Below are 25,161 nucleotides of genomic sequence, written 5' to 3' on the forward strand. Positions count from 1 at the left end.
TCTCTGGGTACTTAACCATGTCAGGACTGTTCTCTGGGTACTTAACCATGTCAGGACTGTTCTCTAGGTACTTAACCATGTCAGGACTGTTCTCTAGGTACTTAACCATGTCAGGACTGTTCTCTAGGTACTTAACCATGTCAGGACTGTTCTCTGGGTACTTAACCATGTCAGGACTGTTCTCTGGGTACTTAACCATGTCAGGACTGTTCTCTGGGTACTTAACCATGTCAGGACTGTTCTCTGGGTACTTAACCATGTCAGGACTGTTCTCTAGGTACTTAACCATGTCAGGACTGTTCTCTGGGTACTTAACCATGTCAGGACTGTTCTCTAGGTACTTAACCATGTCAGGACTGTTCTCTAGGTACTTAACCATGTCAGGACTGTTCTCTAGGTACTTAACCATGTCAGGACTGTTCTCTAGGTACTTAACCATGTCAGGACTGTTCTCTAGGTACTTAACCATGTCAGGACTGTTCTCTGGGTACTTAACCATGTCAGGACTGTTCTCTGGGTACTTAACCATGTCAGGACTGTTCTCTAGGTACTTAACCATGTCAGGACTGTTCTCTGGGTACTTAACCATGTCAGGACTGTTCTCTGGGTACTTAACCATGTCAGGACTGTTCTCTAGGTACTTAACCATGTCAGGACTGTTCTCTGGGTACTTAACCATGTCAGGACTGTTCTCTGGGTACTTAACCATGTCAGGACTGTTCTCTGGGTACTTAACCATGTCAGGACTGTTCTCTGGGTACTTAACCATGTCAGGACTGTTCTCTAGGTACTTAACCATGTCAGGACTGTTCTCTGGGTACTTAACCATGTCAGGACTGTTCTCTGGGTACTTAACCATGTCAGGACTGTTCTCTGGGTACTTAACCATGTCAGGACTGTTCTCTGGGTACTTAACCATGTCAGGACTGTTCTCTAGGTACTTAACCATGTCAGGACTGTTCTCTGGGTACTTAACCATGTCAGGACTGTTCTCTGGGTACTTAACCATGTCAGGACTGTTCTCTGGGTACTTAACCATGTCAGGACTGTTCTCTGGGTACTTAACCATGTCAGGACTGTTCTCTGGGGTTTGAACCCAGGACTGTTCTCTAGGTACTTAACCAGGTCAGGACTGTTCTCTAGGTACTGTATCCTAGACAGTTCAGGGGGTTTGAACCCAGGATGTTACAGGTTGTATCCTGGACAGTTTGGGGTTTGAACCCAGGATGTACAGGTTGTATCTAGACAGTTTGGGGTTTGAACCCAGGATGTGTGACAGGACTGTTCCTAGACAGTTTGGGGTTCGAACCCAGGATGTGTACAGGTTGTATCCTAGACAGTTTGGGGTTTGAACCCAGGATGTTCAGGTTGTACTAGTTCAGTTTGGGTTTAACCAGGATGTGACAGGTTGTATCCTGGGTACAGTTTGGGGTTTGAACCATGTTTCAGGACTGTTCTCAGTTTGGGGTTTGAACCCAGGACTGTTACAGGTTGTATCCTAGACAGTTTGGGGTTTGAACCCAGGATGTGTTACAGGTTGTATCCTAGACAGTTTGGGGTTTGAACCCAGGATGTGTTACAGGTTGTATCCTAGACAGTTTGGGGTTTGAACCCAGGATGTGTTACAGGTTGTATCCTAGACAGTTTGGGGTCCGATCCCAGGATGTGTTACAGGTTGTATCCTAGACAGTTTGGGGTCCGATCCCAGGATGTGTTACAGGTTGTATCCTAGATATTTGGGGTTTGAACCCAGGATGTGTTACAGGTTGTATCCTAGACAGTTTGGGGTTTGAACCCAGGATGTGTTACAGGTTGTATCCTAGACAGTTTGGGGTTTGAACCCAGGATGTGTTACAGGTTGTATCCTAGACAGTTTGGGGTTTGAACCCAGGATGTGTGACAGGTTGTATCCTAGACAGTTTGGGGTTTGAACCCAGGATGTGTTACAGGTTGTATCCTAGACAGTTTGGGGTTTGAACCCAGGATGTGTTACAGGTTGTATCCTAGACAGTTTGGGGTTTGAACCCAGGATGTGTTACAGGTTGTATCCTAGACAGTTTGGGGTTTGAACCCAGGATGTGTTACAGGTTGTATCCTAGACAGTTTGGGGTTCGAACCCAGGATGTGTTACAGGTTGTATCCTAGACAGTTTGGGGTTTGAACCCAGGATGTGTTACAGGTTGTATCCTAGACAGTTTGGGGTTTGAACCCAGGATGTGTTACAGGTTGTATCCTAGACAGTTTGGGGTTTGAACCCAGGATGTGTTACAGGTTGTATCCTAGACAGTTTGGGGTTCGAACCCAGGATGTGTTACAGGTTGTATCCTAGACAGTTTGGGGTTTGAACCCAGGATGTGTTACAGGTTGTATCCTAGACAGTTTGGGGTTTGAACCCAGGATGTGTTACAGGTTGTATCCTAGACAGTTTGGGGTTTGAACCCAGGATGTGTTACAGGTTGTATCCTAGACAGTTTGGGGTCCGAACCCAGGATGTGTTACAGGTTGTATCCTAGACAGTTTGGGGTTCGAACCCAGGATGTGTTACAGGTTGTATCCTAGACAGTTTGGGGTTTGAACCCAGGATGTGTTACAGGTTGTATCCTAGACAGTTTGGGGTTTGAACCCAGGATGTGTATCCTAGACAGTTTGGGGTTTGAACCCAGGTGTGTTACAGGTTGTATCCTAGACAGTTTGGGGTTTGAACCCAGGATGTGTTACAGGTTGTATCCTAGACAGTTTGGGGTTTGAACCCAGGATGTGTGACAGGTTGTATCCTAGACAGTTTGGGGTTTGAACCCAGGATGTGTACAGGTTGTATCCTAGACAGTTTGGGGTAACCCAGGATGTGTTACAGGTTGTATCCTAGACAGTTTGGGGTTTGATCCCAGGATGTGTTACAGGTTGTATCCTAGACAGTTTGGGGTTTGAACCCAGGATGTGTTACAGGTTGTATCCTAGACAGTTTGGGGTTTGAACCCAGGATGTGTTACCTGTTTGAGGTTGTATCCTAGATCTACAGGTTGTATCCTAGATAGTTTGGGGTTTGAACCCAGGATGTGTTACAGGTTGTATCCTAGACCAGTTTGGGTTTGAACCCAGGATGTGTGACAGGTTGTATCCTAGACAGTTTGGGGTGATCCCAGGATGTGTGACAGGTTGTATTAGACAGTTTGGGGTTTGAACCCAGGATGTGTGACAGGTTGTATCCTAGACAGTTTGGGGTTCGAACCCAGGATGTGTTACAGGTTGTATCCTAGACAGTTTGGGGTTTGAACCCAGGATGTGTTACAGGTTGTATCCTGACAGTTTGGGGTCCTTCCCAGGATTGTTACAGGTTGTATCCTAGACAGTTTGGGGTTTGACCACCCAGGATGTGTGACAGGTTGTATCCTAGACAGTTTGGGGTTTGATCCCAGGATGTGTTACAGGTTGTATCCTATATAGTTTGGGGTTTGAACCCAGGATGTTTATTAATGTGTACCTGTGTGGTCAGTGTGTGTACCTGTGTGGTATTATGTGTACCTGTTTGAGGTCAGTGTGTGTGTGTGTACCTGTTTGAGTGTGTGTGTGTGTGTGTGTGTGTGTGTGTACCTGTTTGAGTGTGTGTGTGTGTGTGTGTGTACCTGTTTGAGTGTGTGGTGTGTGTGTGCTGTTGTGTGTACCTGTAACGCCAGGTGTGGTGTGTGTGTGTGTACCTGTTTGAGGTGTGTGTGTGTGTGTGTGTACCTGTTTGTACCTGTTTGCTAAATGGCATATGTTATTATGTTATTATATTTGATTGTTGTATTATTATTATTATAGGTTATATTATGTGTTGTGTGTGTGTGTGTGTGTACCTGTTTGAGGTCAGTGTGTGTGTGTGTACCTGTTTTGTGTGTGTGTGTGTGTGTTGTGTGTGTGTGTGTGTGTACCTGTTTGAGGTGTGTGTGTGTGTGTGTACCTGTTTGAGGTGTGTGTGTGTGTGTGTGTGTACCTGTTTGAGGTGTGTGTGTGTGTGTGTACCTGTTTGAGGTGTGTGTGTGTGTGTGTGTACCTGTTTGAGGTGTGTGTGTGTGTGTGTGTACCTGTTTGAGGTGTGTGTGTGTGTGTGTACCTGTTTGAGGTGTGTGTGTGTGTGTGTGTCTGTTGTGTGTGTGTGTGTGTGTGTACCTGTTTGTGTGTGTGTGTGTGTGTGTGTGTGTGTGTGTGTGTGTGTGTGTGTGTGTGTGTGTGTGTACCTGTTTGAGGTGTGTGTGTGTTTGTGTGTGTGTGTACCTGTTTGAGGTCAGTGTGTGTGTGTGTACCTGTTTGAGGTGTGTGTGTGTGTGTGTGTGTGTGTGTGTGTGTGTGTGTGTGTGTGTTTGAGGTACCTGTTTGTGTGTGTGTGTGTGTGTGTACCTGTTTGTGTGCGTGTGCGTGTGCGTGTGTGTGTGTGTGTACCTGTTTGAGGTCAGTGTGTTGTGGTATCTCCATCAGCTCCATGTTCTGTTCCTGCGCCTGCAGCATGAAGGCTTCTTTAATATCTTCAGTGGTACACTTATCCTCCGGTACTGGTACTACCTGGGGAGGGACAGACTGTTACAGGGGCTGTTCTACCTCCCTGGGGAGGGACAGACTGTTACAGGGGCTGTTCTACCTCCCTGGGGAGGGACAGACTGTTACAGGGGCTGTTCTACCTCCCTGGGGAGGGACAGACTGTTACAGGGGCTGTTCCACCTCCCTGGGGAGGGACAGACTGTTACAGGGGCTGTTCCACCTCCCTGGGAGGGACAGACTGTTACAGGGGCTGTTCTACTTCCCTGGGGAGGACAGACTGTTACACTGTTCCACCTCCCAGGACAGACTGTTACAGGGGCTGTTCTACCTCCTGGGGAGGGACAGGACAGACTGTTCCACCTTGGGGAGGGACAGGGGCTGTTCACCTCCCTGGGGAGGGACAGACTGTTACAGGGGCTGTTCTACCTCCCTGGGGAGGGACAGACAGTTCTACCTCCCTGGGGAGGGACAGACTGTTACAGGGGCTGTTCCACCTCCCTGGGGAGGGACAGACTGTTACAGGGGCTGTTCTACCTCCCTGGGGAGGGACAGACTGTTACAGGGGCTGTTCTACCTCCCTGGGGAGGGACAGACTGTTACAGGGGCTGTTCCACCTCCCTGGGGAGGGACAGACTGTTACAGGGGCTGTTCTACCTCCCTGGGGAGGGACAGACTGTTACAGGGGCTGTTCTACCTCCCTGGGGAGGGACAGACTGTTACAGGGGCTGTTCCACCTCCCTGGGGAGGGACAGACTGTTACAGGGGCTGTTCTACCTCCCTGGGGAGGGACAGACTGTTACAGGGGCTGTTCCACCTCCCTGGGGAGGGACAGACTGTTACAGGGGCTGTTCTACCTCCCTGGGGAGGGACAGACTGTTACAGGGGCTGTTCTACCTCCCTGGGGAGGGACAGACTGTTACAGGGGCTGTTCTACCTCCCTGGGGAGGGACAGACTGTTACAGGGGCTGTTCCACCTCCCTGGGGAGGGACAGACTGTTACAGGGGCTGTTCTACCTCCCTGGGGAGGGACAGACTGTTACAGGGGCTGTTCTACCTCCCTGGGGAGGGACAGACTGTTACAGGGGCTCTTCTACCTGTTTACTCAGGGGCTGGTTCTCTATGATCAGCTCATCTGAATAGGGAAATTAGTGATTATCATGACAACTGATCTGGGCAGGCTGTAGCCCTGAGGGGTGAGTGTAGTCTAGTCTACCTGTATCTGGGCAGGCTGGCCCTGAGGGGTGAGTGTAGTCTAGTCTACCTGTATCTGGGCAGGCTGGCCCTGAGGGGTGAGTGTAGTCTAGTCTACCTGGATCTGGGCAGGCTGGCCCTGAGGGGTGAGTGTAGTCTAGTCTACCTGTATCTGGGCAGGCTGGCCCTGAGGGGTGAGTGTAGACAGTCTACCTGTATCTGGGCAGGCTGGCCCTGGGGGAGGGGTGAGTGGAGTCTAGTCTACCTGTATCTGGGCCGGCTGGCCCTGAGGGGTGAGTGGAGTCTAGTCTACCTGTATCTGGGCAGGCTGGCCCTGAGGGGTGAGTGTAGTCTAGTCTACCTGTATCTGGGGGCTGGCCCTGTAGGGGTGAGTGGACCTCTGTGGCAGGCTTCCCTGAGGGGAACACAGTCTAGTCTACCTGCATCTTATAGCAGGCTGGCCCTGAGGGGTGAGTGTAGTCCATCTGTATGGCTGGCCCTGAGGGGTGAGTGGAGTCCAGTCTACCTGTAGGCAGGCTCTGAGGGGGGTGAGTGTAGAGCTCAGTTCACCTGATCTGGGAAGTCCAGTCTACCTGTATCATGGGCAGGCTGGCCCTGAGGGGTGAGTGTAGTCTAGTCTACCTGTATCTGGGCAGGCTGGCCCTGAGGCTGGCCCTGAGGGTGAGTGTAGTCTAGTCTACCTGTATCTGGGCAGGCTGGCCCTGAGGGGGGGTGGAGTGTAGTAGGCAGTCTAGTCTACCTGTATCTGGGCAGGCTGGCCCTAGTCTAGTCTACCTGTATCTGGGCAGGCTGGCCCTGAGGGGTGACAATCTCTGAGGGGTGAGTCTAGTCTAGTCTACCTGTGATCTGGGGCCTGAGGGGTGAGTGGCTGGCCTGTGTCTGGGAGGACATGGGGTGAGTGTAGTCTAGTCTACCTGTATCTGGGGCTGGCCCTGAGGGGTGAGACAGAGGGCCCATCTGGGACCGCTGGCCCTGAGGGGTGAGTGGAGCTGGCTGAACCTGACATCTGGGCAGGCTGGCCCTGAGGGGTGAGTGGAGTCTAGTCTACCTGTATCTGGGCAGGCTGGCCCTGAGGGGTGAGTGGAGTCTAGTCTACCTGTATCTGGGCAGGCTGGCCCTGAGGGTGAGTGTAGTCTAGTCTACCTGTATCTGGGCAGGCTGGCCCTGAGGGGTGAGTGGAGTCTAGTCTACCTGTATCTGGGCAGGCTGCAGGGTGAGGAATCCCACCTGAGCAACCATGTAGTCCTACTAGTCTACCTGGATCTGTAGGTGTTGGCTGTGGTAGTTCCTCTCAAACAGAACACAGCGCTGTCCTTTGCTCTTATAGAAGGTCCTGACAGCCATCTTGTATCGGTCCAGTTCTTTAACCACCTCAGAGCTCAGTTCCACTACAGACTGGTAGTGACCGATGGGCAGTACCAACACATGCTGAGGGGTTAGACTGCCCTTAGCAAGGGCCAGGTAGCACTGAGGAAAAATACATCAACACAAAATGGTTAACTGGGGGCTTCAGAGCCCTTTAAACAGAACAACCTCTTTCTACTATCCGTTGTGATACTCAGACTGTGTGTGTGTGGAAACTCACATGTGTCCCAATGCTGATGACCAGGTGTTTCTCTACCTGAGGGCTGGCCAGACAGAACCAACAGGGACCGCTGGGCTGAGCTGAACCAGACACACAGAGAGAGAGACATACATGAGAGGGTGGGAGACGGTGAGGGTGTGGGTGTGTGTCTGTGAGAGTGAGGGAGGGAGACGGTGAGGGTGTGTGTCTGTGAGAGTGAGGGAGGGAGACGGTGAGGGTGTGGGTGTGTGTATAAGGGTGTGGGAGGGTGTGTGTATAAGGGTGTTGGAGGGAGACGGTGAGGGTGTGTGTCTGTGAGAGTGAGGGAGGGAGACGGTGAGGGTGTGTGTCTGTGAGAGTGAGGGAGGGAGACGGTGAGGGTGTGTGTCTGTGAGAGTGAGGGAGGGAGACGGTGAGGGTGTGTGTCTGTGAGAGTGAGGGAGGGAGACGGTGAGGGTGTGTGTCTGTGAGAGCGAGGGAGGGAGACGGTGAGGGTGTGTGTCTGTGAGAGCGAGGGAGGGAGACGGTGAGGTGTGTGTCTGTGAGGCGAGGGAAGGAGCGGTGAGGGCATTGGAAGTCTGGAGAGTTGAGGGAGGAGACGGACGGTGAGGGTGTGTGTCTGTGAGGAGGGAGGAGACTCACGGGGCCTCTGAGACGGGTGTTTAGGCCTGTCTGCCCTGACTCTGGGAGGGAGACTGTCCTTGATTCTGCCTCTGGAGGGGAATCTGGGGCCTCTTCCTAGGAATGGCCACGCCACGTCTTCTTCCCCATCAAAGAAGAACTGAGATGCCGGCTCTGAGAGAAATAAACACTACAAAACATTGAACACTTTCCACGACAGACTGACCAGGTGAATCCAGCTGGCTAAAGGACTCCCAGGTCACAACAGTGGGGAATTCATGGCAACCCATCACCTCATCCACGGTCTGAGGGCCTTGAGTCGACATGGCAACCTCATCCCTAAAGCACATAGCCAGGCGGAAGGCCACGGTGACTCCTGGGAAGCCTGGAGTCGACATGGCAACCATCATCACCTAAAGGACATCCACGGTGACACAACAGTGGGAAGCCTTGGAGTCGACATGCAACCATCATCACCTAAAGGACATCCACGGTGACACAACCTGGGAGCCTTGGGAGTCGACATGGCAACCATCATCACCTAAAGCACATCCACGGTGACAAACAGTGGGAAGCCTCTGACATGGAACCATCATCACCTAAAGGACATCCACGGTGACACAACTGGGGAAGCCTCTGGAGGACATGCAACCATCATCACCTAAAGGACATCCACGGTGACACAACAGTGGGAAGCCTTGAGACATGGCAACCATCTCACCTAAAGGACATCCGATGTGACACAACAGTGGGAAGCCTGAGTAGACATGGCCCTAAAGCACATCGGGGGACGAGACACAACAGTGGGAAGCCTTGGAGTCGACATGGCAACCATCATCACCTAAAGGACATCCACGGTGACACAACAGTGGGAAGCCTTGGAGTCGACATGGCAACCATCATCACCTAAAGGACATCCACGGTGACACAACAGTGGGAAGCCTTGGAGTCGACATGGCAACCATCATCACCTAAAGGACATCCACGGTGACACAACAGTGGGAAGCCTTGGAGTCGACATGGCAACCATCATCACCTAGCTAAAAAAGGACATCCACGGTGACACAACAGTGGAAGGAAGCCTTGAGTACATGGCAACCATCATCACCTAAAGGACATCCACGGTGACACAACAGTGGGAAGCCTCTGGAGTCGACATGGCAACCATCATCACCTAAAGGACATCCACGGTGACAACAGTGGGAAGCCTCTGGAGTCGACATGGCAACCATCATCACCTAAAGGACATCCACGATGACACAACAGTGGGAAGCCTTGGAGGACATGGCAACCATCATCACCTAAAGCACATCTGGAGACACAACAGTGGGAAGCCTTGAGTCGAGATGGCAACCATCTCACCTAAAGGACGCCCTCTCCTCTGGAGGGGAAAGAGATGCCCTCTCCTCTGGAGGGGAAAGAGATGCCCTCTCCTCTGGAGGGGAATGAGATGCCCTCTCCTCTGGAGGAATGAGATGCCCTCTCCTCTGGAGGGGAATGAGATGCCCTCTCCTCTGGGGAATGAGATGAAACCCCTCTCCTCTGGAGGAATGAGATGCCCTCTCCTCTGGAGGGGGAATGAGATGCCCTCTCCTCTGGAGGGGAATGAGATGCCCTCTCCTCTGGAGGGGAATGAGATGCCCTCTCCTCTGGAGGGGAATGAGATGCCCTCTCCTCTGGAGGGGAATGAGATGCCCTCTCCTCTGGAGGGGAAAGAGATGCCCTCTCCTCTGGAGGGGAAAGAGATGCCCTCTCCTCTGGAGGGGAAAGAGATGCCCTCTCCTCTGGAGGGGAAAGAGATGCCCTCTCCTCTGGAGGGGAAAGAGATGCCCTCTCCTCTGGAGGGGAATGAGATGCCCTCTCCTCTGGAGGGGAATGAGATGCCCTCTCCTCTGGAGGGGATGCCCTCTCCTCTGGGGGAATGAGATGCCCTCTCCTCTGGAGGGGAATGAGATGCCCTCTCCTCTGGAGGGGAATGAGATGCCCTCTCCTCTGGAGGGGAATGAGATGCCCTCTCCTCTGGAGGGGAATGAGATGCCCTCTCCTCTGGAGGGGAATGAGATGCCCTCTCCTCTGGAGGGGAATGAGATGCCCTCTCCTCTGGAGGGGAATGAGATGCCTTCTCCTCTGGAGGGGAATGAGATGTGCTGCCGACCTCAAGGTAGAACGTCTTCCCATGTCTGTCTGTCTGTTAAACCTTTTATAGTTGTTGGCCTTCTTCTGCTCATCCAAAATCTCATTGCGAAATCATGGGCATTAATATGGAGTAGGTCCCCCCCTTTGCTGCTATAACAGCCTCCACTCTTCTGGGAAGCCTTTCCACTAGATGTTGGAACATTGCTGCTATAACAGCCTCCACTCTTCTGGGAAGGCTTTCCACTAGAGGTTGTAACATTGCTGTGGGGACTTGCTTCCATTCAGCCACAAGAGCATTTGTGAGGTCGGGCACTGATGTTGGGCGATTAGACCTAGCTCACAGTCGCCGTTCCAATTCATCCCAAAGGTGTTTGATGGGGTTGAGGTCAGGGCTCTGACCAGGACAGTCAAGTTCTTCCACACCGATCTCTAAAAAAAAAAACATTTCTGTATGGACCTCGCTTTGTGCTCGGGGGGCATGGTCATGCTGAAACAGGAAAGGACCTTGCCCAAACTGTTGCCCCAAAGTTGGAGGCACCGAATCATCTATAATGTACAGTTCCTTTCGGGAAGTATTCTGAACCCTTGACCTTTTCAAAATTCTTATGTTACAGCCTTATTCCAAAATAAAAACAAACCTCCGCAATCTACACACAATACACCATAATGACATAGTGAAATCAGGTTCAGAAATGTTTGCAAATGTATTCAAATAAAAAAACAGAAATACCTTATTTACATAAGTATTCAGACCCTTTGATACGAGACTCCAAATTGAGCTCAGGTGCATCCTGTTTCCATTGATCATCCTTGAGATGTTTCTACAATTTGATTGGAGACCACCTGTGGTAAATTCAACTGATTGGACATGATGTGGAAAGGCACCTGTCTATATAAGGTCCCACAGTTAACAGTGCATGTCAGAGCAAAAACCAAGCCATGAGGTCGAAGGAATTGTCCGTAGAAGGAGAGGATTGTGGTCGAGACACAGATTTGGGGAAGGGTACCAAAAAAATGTCTGCAGTATTGAAGATCCCCAAGAACACAGTGGCCTCCATCATTCTTAAATGGAGGCAGTTTGGAACTTGGTAGTGAGCGCTGCAACCGAGGCAGTTTGGAACTCGGTAGTGAGTGCTGCAACCGAGGCAGTTTGGAACTCGGTAGTGAGTGTTGCAACAGAGGCAGTTTGGAACTCGGTAGTGAGTGCTGCAACCGAGGCAGTTTGGAACTCGGTAGTGAGTGCTGCAACAGAGTCAGTTTGGAACTCGGTAGTGAGTGCTGCAACAGAGTCAGTTTGGAACTCGGTAGTGAGTGCTGCAACAGAGGCAGTTTGGAACTCGGTAGTGAGTGCTGCAACAGAGGCAGTTTGGAACTCGGTAGTGAGCGCTGCAACAGGGCAGTTTGGAACTCGGTAGTGAGCGCTGCAACAGAGGCAGTTTGGAACTCGGTAGTGAGCGCTGCAACAGAGGCAGTTTGGAACTCTGTAGTGAGCGCTGCAACAGAGGCAGTTTGGAACTCGGCAGTGAGAGCTGCAACAGAGGCAGTTTGGAACTCGGTAGTGAGCGCTGCAACAGAGGCAGTTTGGAACTCGGTAGTGAGCGCTGCAACAGAGGCAGTTTGGAACTCGGTAGTGAGCGCTGCAACAGAGGCAGTTTGGAACTCGGTAGTGAGCGCTGCAACAGAGGCAGTTTGGAACTCGGTAGTGAGCGCTGCAACAGAGGCAGTTTGGAACTCGGTAGTGAGCGCTGCAACAGAGGCAGTTTGGAACTCGGTAGTGAGCGCTGCAACAGAGGCAGTTTGGAACTCGGTAGTGAGCGCTGCAACAGAGGCAGTTTGGAACTCGGTAGTGAGCGCTGCAACAGAGTCAGTTTGGATCTCGGTAGTGAGCGCTGCAACAGAGGCAGTTTGGAACTCGGTAGTGAGCGCTGCAACAGAGGCAGTTTGGAACTCGGTAGTGAGCGCTGCAACAGAGTCAGTTTGGAACTCGGTAGTGAGCGCTGCAACAGAGTCAGTTTGGAACTCGGTAGTGAGCGCTGCAACAGAGTCAGTTTGGAACTCGGTAGTGAGCGCTGCAACAGAGTCAGTTTGGAACTCGGTAGTGAGCGCTGCAACAGAGGCAGTTTGGAACTCGGTAGTGAGCGCTGCAACAGAGGCAGTTTGGAACTCGGTAGTGAGCGCTGCAACAGAGGCAGTTTGGAACTCGGTAGTGAGCGCTGCAACAGAGGCAGTTTGGAACTCTGTAGTGAGCGCTGCAACAGAGGCAGTTTGGAACTCTGTAGTGAGCGCTGCAACAGAGGCAGTTTGGAACTCGGTAGTGAGCGCTGCAACAGAGGCAGTTTGGAACTCGGTAGTGAGCGCTGCAACAGAGGCAGTTTGGAACTCGGTAGTGAGCGCTGCAACAGAGGCAGTTTGGAACTCGGTAGTGAGTGCTGCAACAGAGGCAGTTTGGAACTCGGTAGTGAGTGCTGCAACAGAGACAGTTTGGAACTCGGTAGTGAGTGCTGCAACAGAGGCAGTTTGGAACTCTGTAGTGAGTGCTGCAACAGAGTCAGTTTGGAACTCGGCAGTGAGTGCTGCAACAGAGACAGTTTGGAACTCGGTAGTGAGTGCTGCAACAGAGGCAGTTTGGAACTCTGTAGTGAGTGCTGCAACAGAGTCAGTTTGGAACTCGGTAGTGAGTGCTGCAACAGAGTCAGTTTGGAACTCGGCAGTGAGTGCTGCAACAGAGTCAGTTTGGAACTCGGCAGTGAGCGCTGCAACAGAGGCAGTTTGGAACTCGGTAGTGAGTGCTGCAACAGGGGCAGTTTGGAACTCGGTAGTGAGCGCTGCAACAGAGTCAGTTTGGAACTCGGCAGTGAGCGCTGCAACAGAGGCAGTTTGGAACTCGGCAGTGAGCGCTGCAACAGAGGCAGTTTGGAACTCTGTAGTGAGTGCTGCAACAGAGGCAGTTTGGAACTCGGTAGTGAGCGCTGCAACAGAGGCAGTTTGGAACTCGGTAGTGAGCGCTGCAACCGAGAACAGAGTGTTTTTACGCGCTACATGTTTCAGCACTCGGCAGTCCCGTTCTGTGAGCTAGTGTGGACCACCACTTCACGGCTGAGCCATTACTGCTCCTAGACTTCACAATAACAGCACTTACAGTTGAAGGTGGCAGCTCTAGCAGCGCAGTAATTTGACAAACTGACTGGTTGGAAAGGTGGTATCCTATGACGGTGCCACGTTGAAAGTCACTGAGCTCTTCAGTAAGGCCATTCTATTGCCGACATCGGTCTATGGAGATCGCATGGCTGTGTGCACTATTTTATACACGGCAGCAACAGATGTGGCCGAAATAGACGAATACACTCATTTGAAGGGGTGTGGACATGTACTCGTCTCTATATAGTGTTTTAGTCGTTGGCCTTTCTTTAGCACCCTGAAGATCCTAAGAAACCCCAGAGAGGTTTGAGTACCTGGCCTCAGAGAGTGTGTGTGAGTACCTGGACAGTAGGGTCAGATAGAGTGTGTGTGAGTACCTGGACAGTAGGGTCAGATAGAGTGTGTGAGTACCTGGACAGTAGGGTCAGATAGAGTGTGTGAGTACCTGGACAGTAGGGTCAGATAGAGTGTGTGTGAGTACCTGGACAGTAGGGTCAGATAGAGTGTGTGTGAGTACCTGGACAGTAGGGTCAGATAGAGTGTGTGTGAGTACCTGGACAGTAGGGTCAGATAGAGTGTGTGTGAGTACCTGGACAGTAGGGTCAGATAGAGTGTGTGTGAGTACCTGGACAGTAGGGTCAGATAGAGTGTGTGTGAGTACCTGGACAGTAGGGTCAGATAGAGTGTGTGTGAGTACCTGGACAGTAGGGTCAGATAGAGTGTGTGTGAGTACCTGGACAGTAGGGCCAGTAGGGTCAGACCTAGAGGGTCAGTAGAGTGTGTGTGAGTACCTGGACAGTAGGGTCAGATAGAGTGTGTGTGAGTACCTGGACAGTAGGGTCAGTACCTGGACAGTAGGGTCAGATAGAGTGTGTGTGAGTACCTGGACAGTAGGGTCAGATAGAGTGTGTGTGAGTACCTGGACAGTAGATAGAGTGTGTGTGTGAGTACCTGGACAGATAGAGTGTGTGTGAGTACCTGGACAGTAGGGTCAGATAGAGTGTGTGTGAGTACCTGGACAGTAGGGTCAGATAGAGTGTGTGAGTACCTGGACAGTAGGGTCAGATAGAGTGTGTGTGAGTACCTGGACAGTAGGGTCAGATAGAGTGTGTGTGAGTACCTGGAGGGTCAGAGTAGTGGTCAGATAGAGTGTGTGTGAGTACCTGGACAGTAGGGTCAGATAGAGTGTGTGTGAGTACCTGGACAGTAGGGTCAGATAGGTGTGTGAGTACCTGGACAGAGGGTGATGTTGTGAGTACCTGGACAGTAGGGTCAGATAGAGTGTGTGTGAGTACCTGGACAGTAGGGTCAGATAGAGTGTGTGTGAGTACCTGGACAGTAGGGTCAGATAGAGTACCTGGCCAGTAGGGTCAGATGAGTACCTGGACAGTAGGGTCAGATAGAGTGTGTGTGAGTACCTGGACAGTAGGGTCAGATAGAGTGTGTGTGAGTACCTGGACAGTAGGGTCAGATCAGTACCTGGACAGTAGGGTCAGATAGAGTGTGTGTGTGAGTACCTGGACAGTAGGGTCAGATAGAGTGTGTGTGAGTACCTGGACAGTAGGGTCAGATAGAGTGTGTGTGAGTACCTGGACAGTAGGGTCAGATAGAGTGTGTGTGAGTACCTGGACAGTAGGGTCAGATAGAGTGTGTGTGAGTACCTGGACAGTAGGGTCAGATAGAGTGTGTGTGTGAGTACCTGGACAGTAGGGTCAGATAGAGTGTGTGTGAGTACCTGGACAGTAGGGTCAGATAGAGTGTGTGTGAGTACCTGGACAGTAGGGTCAGATAGAGTGTGTGTGTGAGTACCTGGACAGTAGGGTCAGATAGAGTGTGTGTGAGTACCTGGACAGTAGGGTCAGATAGAGTGTGTGTGAGTACCTGGACAGTAGGGTCAGATAGAGTGTGTGTGTGAGTACCTGGACAGTAGGGTCAGATAGAGTGTAGGGTCAGATAGAGTGTGTGTGAGTACCTGGACAGTAGGGTCAGATAGAGTGTGTGTGAGTACCTGGACAGTAGGGTCAGATAGAGTGTGTGTGAGTACCTGGACAGTAGGGTAGGGTCAGATACCTGGACAGTAGGGTGTGTGTGAGTACCTGGACAGTAGGGTCAGATAGAGTGTGTGTGAGTACCTGGACAGTAGGGTCAGATAGAGTGTGTGTGAGTACCTGGACAGTAGGGTCAGATAGAGTGTGTGTGAGTACCTGGACAGTAGGGTCAGTACCTGGACAGTAGGGTCAGATAGAGTGTGTGTGAGTACCTGGACAGTAGGGTCAGATAGAGTGTGTGGGTACCTGGACAGTAGGGTCAGATAGAGTGTGTGTGAGTACCTGGACAGTAGGGTCAGATAGAGTGTGTGTGAGTACCTGGACAGTAGGGTCAGATAGAGTGTGTGTGAGTACCTGGACAGTAGGGTCAGATAGAGTGTGTGTGAGTACCTGGACAGTAGGGTCAGATAGTGTGTGTGAGTACCTGGACAGTAGGGTCAGATAGAGTGTGTGTGAGTACCTGGACAGTAGGGTCAGATAGAGTGTGTGTGAGTACCTGGACAGTAGGGTCAGATAGAGTGTTCTCTCTAACCATCCTGCTGTAAGGGCTCTCAGTGACATCCTGAGGCTGCTTGACCAGTTCTGATGCCTCCATGCTTTTCATGGGGATAATGTTGAAGGCATACAGGTACTGGAGAGAGAGAGAGACACAATATTAACCCCCAAGCCAGCTCAGATGTCTCCCTGCTCCTCACTATGTTGAACCCATCCTGGTACTAGAGAGAGACAATATTAACCCCTAAGCCAGCTCAGATGTCTCCCTGCTCCACACTATGTTGAACCCATCCTGGTACTAGAGAGAGAGAGAGACACAATATTAACCCCTAAGCCAGCTCAGATGTCTCCCTGCTTCTCACTATGTTGAACCCATCCTGGTACTAGAGAGAGAGACACAATATTAACCCCTAAGCCAGATCAGATGTCTCCCTGCTTCTCACTATGTTGAACCCATCCTGGTACTGGAGAGAGAGACACAATATTAACCCCAAAGCCAGCTCAGATGTCTCCCTGCTCCTCACTATGTTGAACCCATCCTGGTACTAGAGAGAGAGACACAATATTAACCCCTAAGCCAGCTCAGATGTCTCCCTGCTCCTCACTATGTTGAACCCATCCTGGTACTAGAGAGAGAGACACACAATATTAACCCCTAAGCCAGCTCAGATGCCTCCCTGCCCCTATGTTGAACCCATCCTGGTACTAGAGAGAGAGACACAATATTAACCCCTAAGCCAGCTCAGATGTCTCCCTGCTTCTCACTATGTTGAACCCATCCTGGTACTAGAGAGACAATATTAACCCCTAAGCCAGCTCAGATGTCTCCCTGCTCCACACTATGTTGAACCCATCCTGGTACTAGAGAGAGAGAGAGACACAATATTAACCCCTAAGCCAGCTCAGATGTCTCCCTGCTTCTCACTATGTTGAACCCATCCTGGTACTAGAGAGAGAGAGAGACACAATATTAACCCCTAAGCCAGCTCAGATGCCTCCCTGCCCCTATGTTGAACCCATCCTGGTACTAGAGAGAGAGACACAATATTAACCCCTAAGCCAGCTCAGATGTCTCCCTGCTTCTCACTATGTTGAACCCATCCTGGTACTAGAGAGAGAGACACAATATTAACCCCTAAGCCAGATCAGATGTCTCCCTGCTTCTCACTATGTTGAACCCATCCTGGTACTGGAGAGAGAGACACAATATTAACCCCTAAGCCAGCTCAGATGTCTCCCTGCTCCTCACTATGTTGAACCCATCCTGGTACTAGAGAGAGAGACACAATATTAACCCCTAAGCCAGCTCAGATGTCTCCCTGCTCCTCACTATGTTGAACCCATCCTGGTACTAGAGAGAGAGAGACACAATATTAACCCCTAAGCCAGCTCAGATGCCTCCCTGCCCCTATGTTGAACCCATCCTGGTACTAGAGAGAGAGACACAATATTAACCCCTAAGCCAGCTCAGATGTCTCCCTGCTTCTCACTATGTTGAACCCATCCTGGTACTAGAGAGAGAGACACAATATTAACCCCTAAGCCAGCTCAGATGTCTCCCTGCTCCTCACTATGTTGAACCCATCCTGGTACTAGAGAGACACAATATTAACCCCTAAGCCAGCTCAGATGTCTCCCTGCTCCTCACTATGTTGAACCCATCCTGGTACTAGAGAGAGAGACACAATATTAACCCCTAAGCCAGCTCAGATGCCTCCCTGCTCCTCACTATGTTGAACCCATCCTGGTACTAGAGAGAGACAATATTAACCCCTAAGCCAGCTCAGATGCCTCCCTGCTCCTCACTATGTTGAACCCATCCTGGTACTAGAGAGAGAGACACAATATTAACCCCTAAGCCAGCTCAGATGCCTCCCTGCTCCTCACTATGTTGAACCCATCCTGGTACTAGAGAGAGAGACACAATATTAACCCCTAAGCCAGCTCAGATGCCTCCCTGCTCCTCACTATGTTGAACCCATCCTGGTACTAGAGAGAGAGACAATATTAACCCCTAAGCCAGCTCAGATGCCTCCCTGCTCCTCACTATGTTGAACCCATCCTGGTACTAGTAAGAGACAATATTAACCCCTAAGCCAGCTCAGATGCCTCCCTGCTCCTCACTATGTTGAACCCATCCTGGTACTAGAGAGAGACACAATATTAACCCCTAAGCCAGCTCAGATGCCTCCCTACTCCTCACTATGTTGAACCCATCCTGGTACTAGAGAGAGACACAATATTAACCCCTAAGCCAGCTCAGATGTCTCCCTGCTCCTCACTATGTTGAACCCATCCTGGTACTAGAGAGACACAATATTAACCCCTAAGCCAGCTCAGATGTCTCCCTGCTCCTCACTATGTTGAACCCATCCTGGTACTAGAGAGAGAGACACAATATTAACCCCTAAGCCAGCTCAGATGCCTCCCTACTCCTCACTATGTTGAACCCATCCTGGTACTAGAGAGAGACAATATTAACCCCTAAGCCAGCTCAGATGCCTCCCTGCTCCTCACTATGTTGAACCCATCCTGGTACTAGAGAGAGAGACACAATATTAACCCCTAAGCCAGCTCAGATGCCTCCCTGCTCCTCACTATGTTGAACCCATCCTGGTACTAGAGAGAGAGAGACAATATTAACCCCTAAGCCAGATCAGATGCCTCCCTGCTCCTCACTATGTTGAACCCATCCTGGTACTAGTAAGAGACAATATTAACCCCTAAGCCAGCTCAGATGCCTCCCTGCTCCTCACTATGTTGAACCCATCCTGGTACTAGAGAGAGACACAATATTAACCCCTAAGCCAGCTCAGATGCCTCCCTGCTCCTCACTATGTTGAACCCATCCTGGTACTAGAGAGAGACACAATATTAACCCCTAAGCCAGCTCAGATGCCTCCCTGCTCCTCACTATGTTGAACCCATCCTGGTACTAGAGAGAGAGACACAATATTAACCCCTAAGCCAGCTCAGATGCCTCCCTGCTCCTCACTATGTTGAACCCATCCTGGTACTAGAGAGAGAGAGACAATATTAACCCCTAAGCCAGCTCAGATGCCTCCCTGCTCCTCACTATGTTGAACCCATCCTGGTACTAGTAAGAGACAATATTAACCCCTAAGCCAGCTCAGATGTCTCCCTGCTTCTCACTATGTTGAACCCATCCTGGTACTAGTAAGAGACACAATATTAACCCCTAAGCCAGCTCAGATGCCTCCCTGCTCCTCACTATGTTGAACCCATCCTGGTACTAGAGAGAGAGAGACAATATTAACCCCTAAGCCAGCTCAGATGTCTCCCTGCTCCTCACTATGTTGAACCCATCCTGGTACTAGAGAGAGAGACAATATTAACCCCTAAGCCAGCTCAGATGTCTCCCTGCTCCTCACTATGTTGAACCCATCCTGGTACTAGTAAGAGACAATATTAACCCCTAAGCCAGCTCAGATGCCTCCCTGCTCCTCACTATGTTGAACCCATCCTGGTACTAGAGAGAGACACAATATTAACCCCTAAGCCAGCTCAGATGCCTCCCTACTCCTCACTATGTTGAACCCATCCTGGTACTAGAGAGAGACACAATATTAACCCCTAAGCCAGCTCAGATGTCTCCCTGCTCCTCACTATGTTGAACCCATCCTGGTACTAGAGAGAGACACAATATTAACCCCTAAGCCAGATCTCGTACAATGCTGTGTTCTACTCCCTTCACAGAACAGCGCAAACTGGCTCTAAACAGAATAGAAAGAGGAGTGGGAGGCCCCGGTGCACAACAGAGCAAGAATATTAGAGTGTCTAGTTTGGGAAACAGACGCCTCACAAGTCCTCAACTGGCAACTTCATTAAATAGTACCCTGCAAAACACCAGTCTCAACGTCAACAGTGAAGAGGCGACACCGGGATGCTGCCTTCTGGCCAAAAAAAAAAGAAGATTAAGATGGGCAAATTAACACAGACACTGGACAGAGGAACAGAGGTGTTTTGTGGGTACTATTTAATGAAGCTGACAGTGGTCAATAACATCCTCCACTACAGAGAGGGGAGTGGTCAATAACATCCTCCACTACAGAGAGGGGAGTGGTCAATAACATCCTCCACTACAGAGAGGGGAGTGGTCAATAACATCCTCCACTACAGAGAGGGGAGTGGTCAATAACACCCTCCACTACAGAGAGGGGAGTGGTCAATAACATCCTTCCCCTACAGAGAGGGGAGTGGTCAATAACATCCTCCACTACAGAGAGGGGAGTGGTCAACAACATCCTCCACTACAGAGAGGGGAGTGGTCAATAACATCCTCCACTACAGAGAGGGGAGTGGTCAATAACATCCTCCACTACAGAGAGGGGAGTGGTCAATAACATCCTCCACTACAGAGAGGGGAGTGGTCAATAACATCCTCCACTACAGAGAGGGGAGTGGTCAATAACATCCTCCACTACAGAGAGGGGAGTGGTCAATAACATCCTCCACTACAGAGAGGGGAGTGGTCAATAACATCCTCCAATACAGAGAGGGGAGTGGTCAACAACATCCTCCACTACAGAGAGGGGAGTGGTCAATAACATCCTCCACTACAGAGAGGGGAGTGGTCAATAACATCCTCCACTACAGAGAGGGGAGTGGTCAATAACATCCTCCACTACAGAGAGGGGAGTGGTCAACAACATCCTCCACTACAGAGAGGGGAGTGGTCAATAACATCCTCCAATACAGAGAGGGAGTGGTCAATAACATCCTCCACTACAGAGGGGAGTGGTCAATAACATCCTCCACTACAGAGAGGGAGTGGTCAATAACATCCTCCACTACAGAGAGGGGAGTGGTCAATAACATCCTCCACTACAGAGAGGGGAGTGGTCAATAACATCCTCCACTACAGAGAGGGGAGTGGTCAATAACATCCTCCACTACAGAGAGGGGAGTGGTCAATAACATCCTCCACTACAGAGAGGGGAGTGGTCAATAACATCCTCCACTACAGAGAGGGGAGTGGTCAATAACATCCTCCACTACAGAGAGGGGAGTGGTCAATAACATCCTCCACTACAGAGAGGGGAGTGGTCAACAACATCCTCCACTACAGAGAGGGGAGTGGTCAATAACATCCTCCACTACAGAGAGGGGAGTGGTCAATAACATCCTCCACTACAGAGAGGGGAGTGGTCAATAACATCCTCCACTACAGAGAGGGGAGTGGTCAATAACATCCTCCACTACAGAGAGGGGAGTGGTCAATAACATCCTCCACTACAGAGAGGGAGTGGTCAATAACATCCTCCACTACAGAGAGGGGAGTGGTCAATAACATCCTCCACTACAGAGAGGGGAGTGGTCAATAACATCCTCCACTACAGAGAGGGGAGTGGTCAATAACATCCTCCACTACAGAGAGGGGAGTGGTCAATAACATCCTCCACTACAGAGAGGGGAGTGGTCAATAACATCCTCCACTACAGAGAGGGAGTGGTCAATAACATCCTCCACTACAGAGAGGGAGTGGTCAATAACATCCTCCACTACAGAGAGGGGAGTGGTCAATAACATCCTCCACTACAGAGAGGGGAGTGGTCAATAACATCCTCCACTACAGAGGGGAGTGGTCAATAACATCCTCCACTACAGAGGGGAGTGGTCAATAACATCCTCCACTACAGAGAGGGGAGTGGTCAATAACATCCTCCACTACAGAGAGGGGAGTGGTCAATAACATCCTCCACTACAGAGAGGGAGTGGTCAATAACATCCTCCACTACAGAGAGGGGAGTGGTCAATAACATCCTCCACTACAGAGAGGGGAGTGGTCAATAACATCCTCCACTACAGAGAGGGGAGTGGTCAATAACATCCTCCACTACAGAGAGGGGAGTGGTCAATAACATCCTCCACTACAGAGGGGAGTGGTCAATAACATCCTCCACTACAGAGAGGGGAGTGGTCAATAACATCCTCCACTACAGAGAGGGGAGTGGTCAATAACATCCTCCACTACAGAGAGGGAGTGGTCAATAACATCCTCCACTACAGAGAGGGGAGTGGTCAATAACATCCTCCACTACAGAGAGGGGAGTGGTCAATAACATCCTCCACTACAGAGAGGGGAGTGGTCAATAACATCCTCCACTACAGAGAGGGAGTGGTCAATAACATCCTCCACTACAGAGAGGGGAGTGGTCAATAACATCCTCCACTACAGAGAGGGAGTGGTCAATAACATCCTCCACTACAGAGAGGGGAGTGGTCAATAACATCCTCCACTACAGAGAGGGGAGTGGTCAATAACATCCTCCACTACAGAGAGGGAGTGGTCAATAACATCCTCCACTACAGAGAGGGGAGTGGTCAATAACATCCTCCACTACAGAGAGGGGAGTGGTCAATAACATCCTCCACTACAGAGAGGGGAGTGGTCAATAACATCCTCCACTACAGAGAGGGGAGTGGTCAATAACATCCTCCACTACAGAGAGGGGAGTGGTCAATAACATCCTCCACTACAGAGAGGGGAGTGGTCAATAACATCCTCCACTACAGAGAGGGGAGTGGTCAATAACATCCTCCACTACAGAGAGGGAGTGGTCAATAACATCCTCCACTACAGAGAGGGAGTGGTCAATAACATCCTCCACTACAGAGAGGGGAGTGGTCAATAACATCCTCCACTACAGAGAGGGAGTGGTCAATAACATCCTCCACTACAGAGAGGGGAGTGGTCAATAACATCCTCCACTACAGAGGGGAGTGGTCAATAACATCCTCCACTACAGAGAGGGGAGTGGTCAATAACATCCTCCACTACAGAGAGGGGAGTGGTCAATAACATCCTCCACTACAGAGAGGGGAGTGGTCAATAACATCCTCCACTACAGAGGGGAGTGGTCAATAACATCCTCCACTACAGAGAGGGGAGTGGTCAATAACATCCTCCACTACAGAGAGGGGAGTGGTCAATAACATCCTCCACTACAGAGAGGGGAGTGGTCAATAACATCCTCCACTACAGAGAGGGGAGTGGTCAATAACATCCTCCACTACAGAGAGGGGAGTGGTCAATAACATCCTCCACTACAGAGAGGGGAGTGGTCAATAACATCCTCCACTACAGAGAGGGAGTGGTCAATAACATCCTCCACTACAGAGAGGGGAGTGGTCAATAACATCCTCCACTACAGAGAGGGGAGTGGTCAATAACATCCTCCACTACAGAGAGGGGAGTGGTCAATAACATCCTCCACTACAGAGAGGGGAGTGGTCAATAACATCCTCCACTACAGAGAGGGGAGTGGTCAATAACATCCTCCACTACAGAGAGGGGAGTGGTCAATAACATCCTCCACTACAGAGAGGGGAGTGGTCAATAACATCCTCCACTACAGAGAGGGGAGTGGTCAATAACATCCTCCACTACAGAGAGGGGAGTGGTCAATAACATCCTCCACTACAGAGAGGGGAGTGGTCAATAACATCCTCCACTACAGAGAGGGAGTGGTCAATAACATCCTCCACTACAGAGAGGGGAGTGGTCAATAACATCCTCCACTACAGAGAGGGGAGTGGTCAATAACATCCTCCACTACAGAGAGGGGAGTGGTCAATAACATCCTCCACTACAGAGAGGGAGTGGTCAATAACATCCTCCACTACAGAGAGGGGAGTGGTCAATAACATCCTCCACTACAGAGAGGGGAGTGGTCAATAACATCCTCCACTACAGAGAGTGGTCAATAACATCCTCCACTACAGAGAGGGGAGTGGTCAATAACATCCTCCACTACAGAGAGGGGAGTGGTCAATAACATCCTCCACTACAGAGAGGGGAGTGGTCAATAACATCCTCCACTACAGAGAGGGGAGTGGTCAATAACATCCTCCACTACAGAGAGGGGAGTGGTCAATAACATCCTCCCTACAGAGAGGGGAGTGGTCCACTACAGAGAGGGGAGTGGTCAATAACATCCTCCACTACAGAGAGGGGAGTGGTCAATAACATCCTCCACTACAGAGAGGGGAGTGGTCAATAACATCCTCCACTACAGAGAGGGGAGTGGTCAATAACATCCTCCACTACAGAGAGGGGAGTGGTCAATAACATCCTCCACTACAGAGAGGGGAGTGGTCAATAACATCCTCCACTACAGAGAGGGGAGTGGTCAATAACATCCTCCACTACAGAGAGGGGAGTGGTCAATAACATCCTCCACTACAGAGAGGGGAGTGGTCAATAACATCCTCCACTACAGAGAGGGGAGTGGTCAATAACATCCTCCACTACAGAGAGGGAGTGGTCAATAACATCCTCCACTACAGAGAGGGAGTGGTCAATAACATCCTCCACTACAGAGGGGAGTGGTCAATCCTCCACTACAGAGGGGAGTGGTCAATAACATCCTCCACTACAGAGTCAATAACATCCTCCACTACAGGGGAGTGGTCAATAACATCCTCCACTACAGAGGGGAGTGGTCAATAACATCCTCCACTACAGAGAGGGGAGTGGTCAATAACATCCTCCACTACAGAGAGGGGAGTGGTCAATAACATCCTCCACTACAGAGAGGGGAGTGGTCAATAACATCCTCCACTACAGAGAGGGGAGTGGTCAATAACATCCTCCACTACAGAGAGGGGAGTGGTCAATAACATCCTCCACTACAGAGAGGGGAGTGGTCAATAACATCCTCCACTACAGAGAGGGAGTGGTCAATAACATCCTCCACTACAGAGAGGGGAGTGGTCAATAACATCCTCCACTACAGAGAGGGAGTGGTCAATAACATCCTCCACTACAGAGAGGGGAGTGGTCAATAACATCCTCCACTACAGAGAGGGAGTGGTCAATAACATCCTCCACTACAGAGAGGGGAGTGGTCAATAACATCCTCCACTACAGAGAGGGGAGTGGTCAATAACATCCTCCACTACAGAGAGGGGAGTGGTCAATAACATCCTCCACTACAGAGGGGAGTGGTCAATAACATCCTCCACTACAGAGAGGGGAGTGGTCAATAACATCCTCCACTACAGAGAGGGGAGTGGTCAATAACATCCTCCACTACAGAGAGGGGAGTGGTCAATAACATCCTCCACTACAGAGAGGGGAGTGGTCAATAACATCCTCCACTACAGAGAGGGGAGTGGTCAATAACATCCTCCACTACAGAGAGGGAGTGGTCAATAACATCCTCCACTACAGAGAGGGGAGTGGTCAATAACATCCTCCACTACAGAGAGGGGAGTGGTCAATAACATCCTCCACTACAGAGAGGGGAGTGGTCAATAACATCCTCCACTACAGAGAGGGGAGTGGTCAATAACATCCTCCACTACAGAGAGGGGAGTGGTCAATAACATCCTCCACTACAGAGAGGGGAGTGGTCAATAACATCCTCCACTACAGAGAGGGGAGTGGTCAATAACATCCTCCACTAC

At 50.6% G+C, this 25,161-nt stretch overlaps 1 protein-coding gene and 1 long non-coding RNA gene across 2 annotated transcripts in view; one reads left to right on the top strand and one right to left on the bottom strand.

Annotated features, from left to right (window-relative positions):
• The window catches only part of LOC127920711 (CWF19-like protein 1), a gene marked incomplete at its 5' end in the record, with an annotated part of 53,239 nt that overhangs the window by 15,127 nt on the left and 12,951 nt on the right, over positions 1-25,161 (bottom strand). The window contains 5 exon segments of the mRNA XM_052504751.1: positions 4,420-4,539; positions 6,985-7,194; positions 7,313-7,386; positions 7,389-7,392; positions 15,731-15,865. Of these exon segments, the coding sequence (XP_052360711.1) occupies positions 4,420-4,539; positions 6,985-7,194; positions 7,313-7,386; positions 7,389-7,392; positions 15,731-15,865 (543 nt within the window).
• Positions 1,508-2,621, top strand: LOC127920713 (uncharacterized). The gene is made up of 3 exons (XR_008107085.1): positions 1,508-2,133; positions 2,272-2,317; positions 2,502-2,621. It is a non-coding gene; the product is annotated as an uncharacterized LOC127920713 (long non-coding RNA).

Source organism: Oncorhynchus keta, unplaced genomic scaffold, assembly GCF_023373465.1.
Source record: "Oncorhynchus keta strain PuntledgeMale-10-30-2019 unplaced genomic scaffold, Oket_V2 Un_contig_20355_pilon_pilon, whole genome shotgun sequence".
Classification (NCBI taxonomy): Eukaryota; Metazoa; Chordata; class Actinopteri; order Salmoniformes; family Salmonidae; genus Oncorhynchus; species Oncorhynchus keta.